The following is a 14,135-nucleotide window of genomic DNA, read 5'->3' as shown; positions in this document are numbered from 1 at the left end:
CTCCAGTGTTATCCCCACAGGGTACACTAACCATCCCTTTAGAGATATCATAGTCTTCTGGGAGTAGTCCTTCATCAGAATCAGGTGCAGTAGTACTGCAGCAAAGCAGGTACCTTATCCAGCGATACTTCGCCTTTCATCCCCTCAGCAGTCGTCTAGGTACCAGCAGTACCTTAGTACTAAGGCCTCTATCACTGGGCGCAACTCTGAGTGGGAAAGACATAGTATAATTTCAATCGAGCCGCAGAAGAGGACACAAGGACACCGAGCATCTACCCCCCCATGGGGAGAAACTCATCATCCCAGAATCAGCATGGGCTTGAGATCTCTAAGAGAGGTCTTGTTCACAGACAACTATCGGCTCTGGCCGATAGATTGGGATCGACACAAACCTCCTGCTTCATCTTTGAAAGTTCGAGTTCTTCCTCCCATACCTTCCGAGTATGTACAGCCTAAGGAAACTATGCGGAAGGAGACATCATCTTTCCCTGTAGACTACCATTTGTCCACGAAAGAGAAAAGATGTGATAACCATTCCAAAGAACTGGCACTCGACATCCGAGCAACCAGATTCAAAGAAAGGTCCTTTGTATCCCAAGTCTGTCATTGTAAGAATGTAGCAAAACGGCCTCCCTCCGAGGTCTCACGTCTCTGCCCGCCAGTCAGTTGACGACTTTGACCCACCCTGGGCTCCTGTGGATGTGAGCTCAAGGGTGGAAGACTTTTTCGATGACGGTTCTGAACATTCCGTCAAAATGTTACCTGTGTCTGCCTGTCCAAAGATTTCTCCCTTGGAGCAGATGGATTCAGACCATGTCTTTCTCCAGGTGCTGTCCTGTATCTGTAAGATCAACTTCTTGGGAGAACTGGATCAAGTTCCCGCTGAGGGAAAGGATAGTGTCCTTAACCTCATCTATGACACCCCCAGACCCACTAAGACTAAGGTAGCCTTGCCTTGGTCTAGAGGAGTTAAGCATGCCAAAGAGAGGACTTGCACCCAAGTGGCAAGAGTTTCACAGTCCCTCAGGTCGGTGAACTCATCTCGTTTGCGTCTTCCATCGTATGTACGACTGAAGAAGTACAGTACTACTTTGGACCCTGCAATTCTGGCCTTGACCCAGAATACGTCCCTTGATAAGTTAGCTTCTTTATCGCTGGCTTTCTATGCGGCAAACGCCGCAAACATTGAGTGTGTTGTAAAGTGCCCTTTGCAAAGCCACTGTATGGTTGGACTACTGGTTGGGGTCTGAGGGATACCACTTCAGGAAGGAAGACTTTTTGCAGTGACCAGAAGAAGCATGCAATATTTCCTTTTCTTCTCTCTGGCACCAGGATGGTGGAATTCTTTATCCACAATGTTCTCAATCAGTGGGTCAACTGGATTTTGAGAAGGCTGGATGCTGTCATTTCAACATTCTAGAGACAGGTACCAAGCAGAGAAGCTATGAAGCTTTGTAACTGCTCGATAGACTGCCGCTTCCTCTTTAACATGGAGGACATCAAGGCAGTCGCTGAGAGATGGAGGAAAGCTAGTCAAGACTCTTCCTCCATCGGGCACTGACTTCTCCTCCATACTCCTCAGTACCACCGCCACAAAGATTGTCACCGGTAAAACGTCTTGGGCATAAGAAGGGGTCTTGAGCTCCAAAGCAGGCTGCTTCCAAGAAGAAAAGTCCCAAACATGGCCGATTCCACTTCAATGGGCATTCCTTCTACCAGTATACCGATGGGCAGATTCCCACAGAGCAGGTGGCAGAGATGGATGTTTTACGGGGCCAAACCTTGGTCAGTCTCTGTCCTCCAAGCAGGATACCACATCCTGTTCATGCACACTCGCCCTCTAACCTGACATCCAGTAATGTTGAATTCCTATGCGAATGGATCCACAAAGAAACAGGCTCTTCAGGCTGAAGATCAGGCCATGTTAGAGAAGGATGCTCTCCAAGAGGTCCTAGACGTAGTGCCTGTAAAGGGGTGGTAAAAGCATAAATCCTCGACCCCTGAACAATTTGACGACCAAATTCAGAATCATAACTTTTAATACTGAAGGAATATCTGTTACCAAATCGGAACTTCTTGCCAATTTAGGAGCCAATATACTCTGTCTACAGGAGACACATAAGGATCTGGTTATGCCAAGAATTCCTGGCATTCACCTCGTAAAATCTCACTCCAGTCCTGTTAATGGAAGTGCAATCTTTGTCTTGGGTAAATCCATCATCCTGAACAGCAAAGACATCTCAGTTGGCGGGCTGGAAATCCTCCAGGTGGACACTGAATATATTACCATCACTAGTGTGTATAAACCACCAACAACAAACTTCACATGGCCCCAAGCTCACCAACTAGTAAACAAGGCATACAGACAGTAATGTTGAGGCTGTCGAGTATTGGGCGGCAACCCATGATCTAACACTTTTGCATGATGCAAGGGATAAAGTATTCTTTCTGAGCACCACTGGAGACAGGATACTGTATAACCCCGACTAAGCATTTGCTTCATTGAGACATTACTGTAACGTTCTAAGCATTTGCTTCATTGAGACATTACTGTAACGTTGAAAAATCCTTAGGTAACCCTATACCAAAATTGCAACATTGACCATTAATAATCAACATAAAACCTGTGATCAGACCCCAACAAACTCAATCTAGACTCTAGGAAACAAGGCATACAAACAGTAATGTTGAGGCTGTCGAGTACTGGACTGCAACCCATGATCTAACACTTTTGCATGATCTAACCCCCAACCAAGTTATGCAGCAACTGCTACTGGATGGCAAGCCTTGAAACAAAGAGCAAGGTTACCTAAAGAAAAGGAGACTGGACATGGACTGTATCATGCAAGATATTGTTGATAGCTTCCAATTGTTCACCTTAGAAGAACTAAATGCTGCCATGAAATATCTGAAAACTGGGAAGGCGCCGGCCGAGACGGCACAACAATAGAAATTATCTTACATTTCAGCAACAAAAAAAAAATTGCTCTTGTTGCTATTTAACCCCTGTGCAATGATCCACCAAATCCTAAAGATTTGGAGAAGAGCAAGTGTAGTGGCCTTGCTGAAACCAGGGAAGGACCCAACATTCCCCAACAGCTATCGACTAATATCCTTACTGTATATTCTTTACAAGTTATACGAATGGATGATCCTTGCCTGTATCCAACCAACTGTCGAAGAACAACTGTCGATAGACCAAGCTAGCTTTAGACCAAGTTGATCCTGCTGCAATTATGTATTAAACCTGACTCAATACATCTAGGATGGGTTTGAGAAAAGCAAATTACCAGTAGTCTTTGTCAACCTTACCACAGCCTATGACACTGTAAACCACGGAGCACTCCTTACGAAGGTGCTCAAACTATACAAAATACTAGCATAGTCCACATCATTGAATCACTGCTTACCAATCGTTCTTTCTTTGTAGAAATAGATGGCAGGAAAAACAGATGGAGGATGCAGAACAACAGCCTTCCACAAAAGTGAGTGTTGGCGCTGATATTATTTAACCATCTCTACAAATGACCTGTCGCAGTACTAGAATATCTGCTGGTACATATATGCAGATGACCTGTGCATTTCCACACAGTTGAACTCCTTCACCACCATCGAAGAATGACTGTCAAATGCCACAACTACCCTCTCCGCCTACTTCAAGAAGTGGCACCTTAATACCAATCCAAGCAAAACACAGGTGTGTGCCTTCCACCTAAACAGTTACCAGGCAAACAGAAAGCTAAAGATCAAATGGGTGGCAAAGAACTGGAAAATCACCCATACCCAGTTTACTTAGGTGTCACCCTTTACAGAATGTTCTCCTTTAAAGAGCACACAACTAAAGCAGACATAAAGTAGCAATCCTCAGCAAACTTACCAACACCAGCTTGGGAACAGACACTGAGACTGAGACAGACAGCCCTAGCACTTTTTTACTCCACTACAGAGTACTGTGCAAGATTATGCCATGTGCATAAGGTACCCTAAAATCAATACCTCTACTAACTTTTATATAAAATAGCTGGTATCCCACCACTCCATATCTGAAGTAAAATGTCAGCAAAAACTGAAAAGCATAAACAAATTAATAACCCTCGGCATCCACTCCACAACCATCAGGAAGCAAGGCGAAGACTGAAATCCCACAAAAGCTTCACAAAAGTGAATGGACTAGAACCTGCCAAGAGAAGTGGCTGGAAAGTGACCAACGGTCATCCAATGAGGCGCTGCCCAGCCCAAACAAAGGCCTGGTCAGTCAGTAGAACAGCCCTCACCAGGAAGGACTGGGTAACCCAAACAGAGTAAGGGTAAAAGTGGGCAAAACTGGAGATAACTACCACAAATGGGGATTAGCCACCAACCCTGGATGCCTCATGTGGGACAACACCACAAACAATTGAATACATCCTATGAGGGTGCCCACTGGGCCCTTATTGCTCAGATCAAGACCTCAGAGAGGCAAACGACAATGTCCTCCAATGGGTTCGACATTGGCGCAATAAGATATTGTGGTGGTGATGAAGGAAGTACCTAAGAATTGTTCTAAAAAACAAGATATACCAATTCAAGGTGCTGTGTTTTGACCAGCCCACACCCCTCAGGTGTTGATACGGATCTTTTCTCTAGTGTCAACATGGACGCACCCGAAAGGTATTTGTCTACTTCGATACCTAGACGATTGGCTGATTCTTGCAGACTTGATGGAGACACTTCTCCTTCATCGAGACAAATTGTTCATGTTTTGCCACGATTTTGGGATTGTGGAAAATCATGAGAAGTCCTCCCTGCAACTTTCATAAGACTTGGTATTTCTTGGGATGACAATACACAAAATTAGGCAAAGTCTTTCTGTCCATATAGAGAATAAAGAGATTGAAGCAGGTAGCTCACCCATTTCTATTGCAAGACATGCTACCAGGACATCAGTGACCGAGGCTGCTGGGACACATGACCTCTTAGAGTGACTAGTGCCCAAGAGCTGGGTTCGCATCCGATCGCTATAGTGGCAGCTGATGGCCTTCTGGTCTCATCACAATGACCCTCCAAACCTCCTGATTTGGATAGGGCCAAAGCAAAAGAGAAACCTGGGTTGGTGGGTGTTGGAGCCGACCTGCTCAGGGGAGTAGACCTCTCCTTCCCCAGAATTGATGCTCTTCATGGATGCATCAAAAGAAAGGTGGGGGGTCTTCTGTTGCACCACACCGTCTCCAGGCTATGATTCAAGTGCAAGCGACAATGCCACATAAATAATGTTTACTGGAAATGAGGACAGCCTTTCTAGCCCTCAAGCAATTCCTTCAGCTGCTTTCAGGTCACTCCATGGTGCTGATGAATGACAACCCCTTGGTAATGGCTTACATAAACTAGCAAGGAGGTACTTGAACACATAAGATTGGATTTAACTGTTTCAGGTATTATTGAGAATGTGTTTTGGTCCTTTATTATTGAAAACTTCCAGTAACCAGAGGAATTTTTTGTAACCTAAGTATTACAATATATAAAATGTTTGGATTTTACTCCAGTGGAAAAGCTTTCTATTAAAGATCTTCCAACTAAATCCCTTCTATTGGTATCATTATTGGTTAAATTCATTATTGGACTACAAGCTCTTTCTTGAAAGGTAGGTTTTGGAGACCATTAGATGATCTTATCTCTTTTCTGTGCCTTCATAGCTGAGAATGATTTTAAGATAAGTTTACAGGTGCTTTTAAAAATTCCATTTTTGGAAAAGGAAGATAGGATTACATCAGGGAATAGATTTCTTTGTCCTGTGAGGTCTGTTAAGTGTAGTATCATTTAGCCAAAACTGCAACTTTGTGGGTAATGTTGCTAATTTGTTTCGTGGGACTAGTTGTTCTTATTGCCCTTTGTCCAAAAATTGTATGTCTTTTCTGGTTAAGACTGGTCTCAGCAGCTCACATGATGTTGCATCTTAGTCAGGTGAAAAACTTGAAAAGTTATGGTGCTTGATAGTAAGAGTGCGACTTCTGTGAAATTTTGTAGGAAACTTTAGAGAGAGTTTTAGCAGCAGCTCAGTGGTGTACCAAATGGGTAATTGCTAAACATTATCTTAAAGAATCATGGTTCTCTTATCAACATTGCTGGGCTTTGAGAGATGTAGTAGCTACTGAGGATGTGGTTTAATGTAAATTGGATTTCTTTCAGTTTTATTGATTGGTAAATTTAATTAGCCATAAGGTTAATGTTTTCCTATTTGGAAAACTCTACACTGTTCTATAAAATATATGGTTAAGTAATAGGTAATAAAGTGTTTTTATTATATGATTTTTATATTTATTTAGGACATGCCAACGGGAGAGATCGAAGTCTTAGCCGATAATTATAAGATTTTAAGTGAAGTGCAGAGAGATCTTCCATTTATAATACGTTCATACAATAAGGTAAGGGCATGAGAACTTTGCAGTTTCAACATAAGATTTTTCTTTGATATTTAAATACAGAAATGTAATAAAAAATTTTGTTTTATTGCTTCAAAGTTTGTAACTACAGTAGTGGCATGTAGGTTCTTGTAATTGTTTTAAGAAAGCTATGTGAAACCAATAACTGAGATACTGTAATCTCAATATAATTTGCCTGGCTATTGTGGAAAGCTCTTTATCACTAATTGATAATCTTTCATTTGTTAGTTGGTCAATTCATGGGGATGACATAACTACATTTTGAAGTGATTATTCTCAAAGTACTTTTTCAATAGTTTGCCTAATTCTCCAGTGTTTTTCATTTGTGCAGTTTGAGTAAAGCATATTGTTTTGGTGTTATATTTTATATTTATCTATGCTATTAGTGAATTTGTAAGGGGTCAATTATTTATTTTTATACTGTACATTTATACAACTCCCAGCTTGATACTGTATAATGATGTTCCTCTTAGTCAAATTAGTTTTGGACATTTTAATTAATATTTTGAAAATTTTTAATTTGCAGCCAAAAGAGAATTTAAGACTACGTTATAGATATCTAGACTTACGACATGAAGAACTTCAGCGCAATTTGAAGTTACGTTCCATGGTAAGATTTATATGCATTTAACATTTATTTTCTTTAGCTATAAATTGGTTTGTATTCTTAAAAATACAAATATATAATTTTTTAAAATTCAATATTCTTCTAAAGCATTGGTACTGTTTTACATGAAAAGTTTTCATTTATTTAGTAAAATTAATTAAACTCACAAACCCATTACTTTTAGATTATCCTGTTGTTTCTATGCAATATGACAGTCACTACTGAAGTAAACAGAAAAAAAAATGGGAGTACTCCTCTTCCAGGTGCTGTAAGTTGGTGTATGTGTTTGTATTCTCAGGTTATCTGTAATTAACTGGCTCGTTTTATATGTGCCTGAATCAGCGGTGACAGAGCATTGGGGTTGAGTAGCAAGCGAAATGTTTAAAGTAATGAGTCTTTATGAAAAATGTGTTTGTTTTTTGAAGGATATATATGTTTACTACAGATGTGTTATGATTGTATTCACTTGGATAATAATCTATGGGAGAGGGATTTCAGCTGCGTAAGTGTAAATCTCTTTTTGAAGAAGAAAGTAGCCAGTGGTAGAGGAATGAGCTCTTGGAATGAAGATGAACTGAAGGATTTATAGTGTGTGATAGGGTATCTAAAATATCATTATATAAGGCTTATTGCTAAACACAGAGATAAGAGGTTTTAACCATAGAGTTACTATGCCAAGAAATATGTCACAAGATGCGAAGTTGATAAAGGATGGATCCCACTGATCTCTATAACAAACTGAAGCAGACAAAGCTTAATACATTGTCCCTTCCTGACCCATTGAGTAGGACTTCAAGAATTAAGGTCCCCTATGCATACTAAATTAAGTAGAAAAATTAGACTGACACTTTCAAGTATCAGCAGTGACATCCAACTTTCTTTTAAAATGTAATGAAGTGGAGATTGCCCAAGTCTCATTTACAGAAGCATCTACAGTATGTAACCCAAACAAGGGAGCCAGTTTTGGTCAGTTTTGTTCCTGCATGCTAGCTTAAATAATGCACATTTTGAAAATGATGTGACACATTTGGTGGCTTGGTCTCTGAATGGCTATATCTGTTACAAAGTCCAAATACCTTTGTACCTGGATGACTGGCTAATCCTTAGAAACTCTCTTCAAAGGATCCAAAAGGTGTGATATATTGTTCCAAATCTGCTCCAAAAATTAGGGATTTTGATGAAAAAGTTCTCACTCCAAAACAATTAATCTTGTATTTGTGAATAATGATTGTATCAGTCCCTTTTTGCTTTTCCCTGAAAGAAGAGTGGGAACTCTTTCCACAAGTCTGTAAAGGTTATCAGGGATCATTAGCTAACATCAGCTTGCAAATGGTTATGTTTCCTGGAACTAATGACTTTTATAATGAGAAATTCATGCCACACAACAGGTTGATAATGTGACCATTTCAACATAGTACTTATTCCTCTGTTTGCAAAGTTAGATTAGGCACAGAAGTCACATAGATAAGAAGTTTCAAAGGTAAGAACTCATGTCCAAAAAAATGCAGTACAAATTAAGCCATGTTTAAAAAATATGTAGTTTACTATGTAGAAATAGTTTTAGCAATTGTTGGTACTTATGTAGGCTACCTCACTATTGTCAGCAAGATCATGTGACTGAAAAAAAGGGAAGGGTTGGGGGTTTGATGTCATGATCTAGATGCCCATTTTACTTATGTTTGACTTCAGAATGTTTAAACTTAGAAAGAACCTACTCTTAAAATGCACCTCTTTCTTATATAAGGGACTTGCTGTAGTAGGTTAACCAAAGTACCAGACACCCATTGAGATACTACTACTAGAGAGTTATGGGGCTCTTTGAATTGTCAGATAGGATTACATTAGATCCCTCTCGCGTTACAGCTAATTTTTTTCCGTTTCCTACACATGCACTGTATAGTCTGGCTTATCTTTACATATTCTCCTGTTTCCTCATACACCTGCCATCACTAAGATAACCGAACAATTCTTCTTCACTCAAAGGTTTAACTACTGCGCTGTAATTGTTCAGTGGCTACTTTCCACTTTGTAAGGGTAGAAGAGATTCTTGAGGTATGATAAGCAGCCCTTCTAGGAGAGGGACACTGCAAAACCAAACTATAGTTCTCTAGACTTCCACTATCTTGGATTAGAGCTCTCTTGTTCAAGGTTACACTCAAGCACACTACAGGTATTCTATGTATCCTTATTTTATTTCCTCACTGGGCTATTTTCACTGTTTAATCTATTGTGCTTATAGCAGCCTGAATTTCCAAATAGGGTTGTTAGTTAACCTAGTAATGATGATAAGAATCAAGTTTCTTTTTTTTCCCGTACTGTACTAGCTTGATGGAACAACCGCAAGCTTCTCACATATGTCAACCTGGAGTATCCCGTCTCAAACTTCATGTAATTAACTAATGGATCAGTAGTAACCCTGTACAACCATATGGTATCCTGTATGTGAAATGCAACCAAGGTGACTCTCCACATCAATTTCCTAGAGTTATTAATTATTCAGAAAACTATCATTGATAAAATCAAAAGAAGGGGGTTACCAGTCTAATATCAGTCTGTTTTTCTAGCCTAAAATTTGTTGTATCAGATGGACCTTGGGGCATAAATCTCTCTCAGTTTCTCCTATCAAAAAATGTGTTGGTCGATCAAATGAGCAGGATGTGAGACTGAAGTTGAAAATAGGATAAAAGCAGCAAGGGCAAAGTGGAGAGATGTAGCAGGAGTGGTACTGTATGTGATAAGAAAATGCCAATCAAGCTAAAAGTCAAGAACTGTTGCACAGTAATAAGACCAGTGCTTATATATGGATCAGAAACTTAGCCTTTAAGACGAAAAGAGGAAGCAAAGCTTGAGAGAACAGAAATGAGAATGCTGAGGTGGATTATGGGAATTTCACTTTATTGAAAGTTTGGAAAGTATGAAATAAGAAGAATGGCAGGTGTAGTAAAGATTACCAAGAAGATAATAGTCTCACAACTGAGATGGTGTGGGCATGTGTTGAGGATGAATGGTGGGGAGGAGTGACAAGGGCTTTGGAGGAACTTGTTATGTGGAGAAGATCAAAGAGGAATCAGAAAATTAGATGGCGAGATAAGGTGAAGGATGATACGGAGAGAAGAGATTTGGTGGAAGAGGATGCATTTGATAGACGGTATTGGAGGGTGTGCATCAGGTAACCTAACTTAAATATAGGGATGACTGTGGAAAAGAAGATGTGGTGTTTGGTTTGCATCCCACTACTACCAACCAACACCATAGGCCAGATAAGTGTAGGGTATACACTGCCCTAGAATCTACATTCTTCTGGGAGGGAGTGACGAGGCTCACCTGGTGACTTCCTTCTGAAATTCTGGAAGTATTAACGGTCCTCTCTGGGATCAAGTCCTTGCACCGTCTTCTAGAATTAAACTTGTTCCTCCACCCTCTTGGTCTCTTGTTTGGCCCCAAGTTGAGTGGTGTCTCATTCTGCTAGCTCTCAGGTATGTCGTGAGAGAGACTACAATGGGGTTTGTAGAAAACTGGTCTCTTCAGCCAGAGGACTTTTCAGAAGATCACATACTTCCTCGCCTGCTTTTGTTGAAGAAGCTACTCAGTAGTTTAAATCTGAGACTAATCATGATGTCAAACTTGACAGGGATGTGCGTTTTGTTGCCTTTGTTGTCTCACAGACTGTGTAACGAAGACCCATTACCAATCAGTCTCGAACACCAGTTGGGGAACTTCTCGATCCTATCTCCCTTTGTAAATGGACATTTAGTTGCTTTGTGCCAGTTCAGGACCCTGGAGTTTTACTTGTAGAAGATTCGACACTTCGAGTTCAATTGTAACAGCCTACTCTAGTCTCAGAAAGAACTAGAAAGAAGTGTCCAGATGGTGCTCCTTCTGACTTTGTGAGGCTATTTGTTTACAGATACAACAACTTTGATCAGTGGGTTCCTCTGCCATCTCAAGTAAGAACTCACAAGTCCAGCCATGTAGGTAGCTTTCCAGGTTACCTGTTGGTGTGCTTGGTGTTCTACCTAAATTTTAGTGTAGATCTATAGGATTGCCTTTTGCTTTGTACTTCTTTTCCAAGATTTATTTCCATGAAGGATGGATGGCAGTATAGAACTTATCCATGCATGAATTGTCTTAGGAGGCTATGACGGAATTATTCTCCTTTCTTATTCCAGCTGCTTTAAGTATTTTAAGCTAGCTATCCAGTGTCTTTGCTATGATAAGACCTCATCTATCAAACTCAATAACCATAGTTGGCTTTTGACCCAGAAAGGTCATCTTTAAGGCATGTGGAGCAGTGTGTGAGCATAATTTTATTGGTGTTCATAGAGTTTAAGCTTTATTGTTATCATTTTTATTATAATTGTTTAAGCTCTTTCTTCCTAGTTGAGCTGATGATTAAAAAACATTCTTTGTTCCAAATTCTTTTTATCTTTGTCCCACTGGGAAATTATTACTCTTTTGGAGATGGCTGCAATGGTAGCTCCTCAGGTCACCTCAATCCTTTATTTTATTATTCATTTATTTGTCTTCTATAATGTCACCAGATGGTCATTAGTGTTAGCTTTCATTGTTAAATTCACTGGCGAATTACTCGATTGATATACTTTTAATTTTGCAATGATGATTTAAAGGTTTTTACAGGAAAAATGCTTGTAATAAGCTCCTACCTACTGTATGTAACTAACGCTAAAAATGTTGAGTTCCTCCTAAATTCTTTGTATTTAGTCAGCATTTGTGAAACTGACTTTGTTTTGTTAGAGCACATCAGAAACTTTTGACTGCTGTGTTTTGTTTATGTTCTACAGTTTTCAACCATTGCTCCATAAAGAATTCACATCATCCTTCCCACCAATGGGTAATAGGTCATTATTACACAATGAAGATGAACTAAGAAATGAAAAGCCCTAGTAATTGAGAGAGGTATTACTACCACTTACAAATCAGCAGGTAGTACTGTAGGTTGGCCAGGGCACCAGCCACCCATTGAGATACTACCGCTAGAGAGTTATGGGGTCTTTTGACTGGCAAGATGGTACTGCATTGGATCCTTGTCTCTAGTTACGGTTCATTTTCCCTTTGCCTACACACATCCACACTGAATAGTCTGGCCTATTCTTTACATATTCTCTGTCCTCATACACCTGACAATACAGATTACCAAACAATTCTTCTTCACTCAAGGGGTTACTGCACTAATTGTTCAGTGGCCACTTTCCTCTTGGTAAGGGTAGAAGAGACTCTTTAGCTTTGGTAAGCAGCTCTTTTAGGAGAAGAACACTCCAAAATCAAACCATTGTTCTCTAGTCTTTGGTAGTGCCATAGCCTCCGTACCATGATCTTCCACTGTCTTGGGGTAGAGTTCTCTTGCTTGAGGGTACACTCGAGCACACTATTCTATATTTTTTCTCTTCCTCTTGTTTAATAAAGTTTTTAATGATTATATAGGAGATATTTATTTTAATGTTGTTACTCTTCTTAAAATATTCTATTTTCATGTTTTCATTTCCTCACTGGGCTATTTTCCCTGTTGGAGCCTCTGGTCTTATAGCATCCTGCTTTTCCAACTAGGGTTGTAGCTTAGCTAGTAATAATAATGATAAAAATATTAATAATTAATACAGCTTTATAACCACTTAAGGAAGGATATTGTAGATCAGTGATTATTTTTCTATGAAGCATAGAATTGTTTGATTGTTTTATTTCAGTCTTGTAAGTATAGAGAAGAAAATTAGTTGTGAAGAGTATCTCATCTTTTATAGGTTGGAAAGAAGATGAGGGACTATTTACAAGACATAGAAGATTTTGTTGAGATTGTGACACCAACGCTATCTGTTAATACCCCAGGGGTAAGCTTATTTTATTCAACTAATCTGTTTTTCTATATTTGTGCAGATAATAAGATTATCATTGTAAGGCTTATGAAGATTGTAGCTTCAACGTTTTATTTTAGATTTTTTTCATTATACAACAATGTGTGATTATAAGTCGATGGCCAAGTTAAACTGCCTAATAACTATACAAAATATGTTTGGTATTCTGTTTAATCAGGGTGCTCAAGAATTCGTAGTCCCTTCAAGACATCCGGGAAAATTTTATTCTTTAGTTCAGAGCCCACAAACGTATAAGCAGCTGGCAATGATTGGAGGGTTTGAAAGATACTTTCAGTTTGCCATTTGTTATCGAGATGAAGGGGGTAAGCCGGATCGTCAACCAGAATTCATGCAGGCAGGTATTCTGTGGTGTATTGTTACTAATGTGATTTACAATTTAAGATTAATTTGATAAGCATTATGTAAAAGAGAGAGAGAGAGAGAGAGAGAGAGAGAGAGAGAGAGAGAGAGAGAGAGAGAGAGAGAAATGTGTGTATATGCTGCTCATTATCCTGCCTTTCCTGCTTCACATGTGAACAGTCGAATCCTATAACGTTAAGAATTGCATTGAGAGAGAGAGAGAGAGAGAGAGAGAGAGAGAGAGAGAGAGAGAGAGAGAGAGAGAGAGAGAGAGATGCGTATGTATATGCTGCTCATTATCCTGCCTTTCCTGCTTCACATGCGAACAGTCGAATCCTATAACATTAAGAATTTCATTGAAGTAACTGGTTGATATAACCATGTAAGTCAGTGTATTGAAACTGTATTTTTATAATACTTTTGCTAAATTTAGAAAAGAGGCAATAAAAGGCAGGATAATTCTTGGGAAAAAATATGTCTAGTACAGTATATCAGTAGATACTTCAATCAAGGTGTGGTAGAAATTTAGAAAAATTGGTGGTTCCTATAGCAGAAATAAAAGACATGCATTAATGTATAACAGGTTATTAGTTCATGATACATAAGGAATCTAAAATATTATTGGGCGATATATTGAAAGCATATGCAATATTTGATAATTTGGATGTCCACATTTTGATTTATCAAAGGAAGAGAAGAAGCAATTATATTGAATTTTGATGCTCGGAAGATATCCAATGTAATAAAAGATTTACTGAAGAGGATCGGAAGTTTCTCTAATCAAATTGCCGTTCAACACCTCCTGGTAAAAATACTGGAATATATATTTTGATATAAGAAATGTAGCCCCTTTGGCAAAGGCATATCTGTTAGAGTTTTTTT

General features: G+C 39.3%; 2 protein-coding genes across 6 annotated transcripts in view; both read left to right on the top strand.

Annotated features, from left to right (window-relative positions):
• Nucleotides 1-13,305, top strand: part of LOC137625058 (aspartate--tRNA ligase, mitochondrial-like) — a 68,060-nt gene extending 54,755 nt beyond the window's left edge. The window contains exons 4-7 of the mRNA XM_068355990.1: nucleotides 6,303-6,401; nucleotides 6,946-7,029; nucleotides 12,783-12,869; nucleotides 13,072-13,305. Coding sequence (XP_068212091.1) covers nucleotides 6,303-6,401; nucleotides 6,946-7,029; nucleotides 12,783-12,869; nucleotides 13,072-13,305 — 504 coding nt within the window. The remainder of the gene's footprint in view (nucleotides 1-6,302; nucleotides 6,402-6,945; nucleotides 7,030-12,782; nucleotides 12,870-13,071) is intronic.
• Nucleotides 1-14,135, top strand: part of LOC137624358 (uncharacterized) — a 336,909-nt gene that overhangs the window by 170,157 nt on the left and 152,617 nt on the right. The gene's annotated exons all lie outside the window — the stretch shown is intronic.

This window comes from Palaemon carinicauda, chromosome 31 (assembly GCF_036898095.1).
Source record: "Palaemon carinicauda isolate YSFRI2023 chromosome 31, ASM3689809v2, whole genome shotgun sequence".
Lineage (NCBI taxonomy): Eukaryota > Metazoa > Arthropoda > Malacostraca > Decapoda > Palaemonidae > Palaemon > Palaemon carinicauda.
Note: the sequence above shows the minus strand (reverse complement) of the source record. Positions and strands in the feature narration are given on the sequence as shown.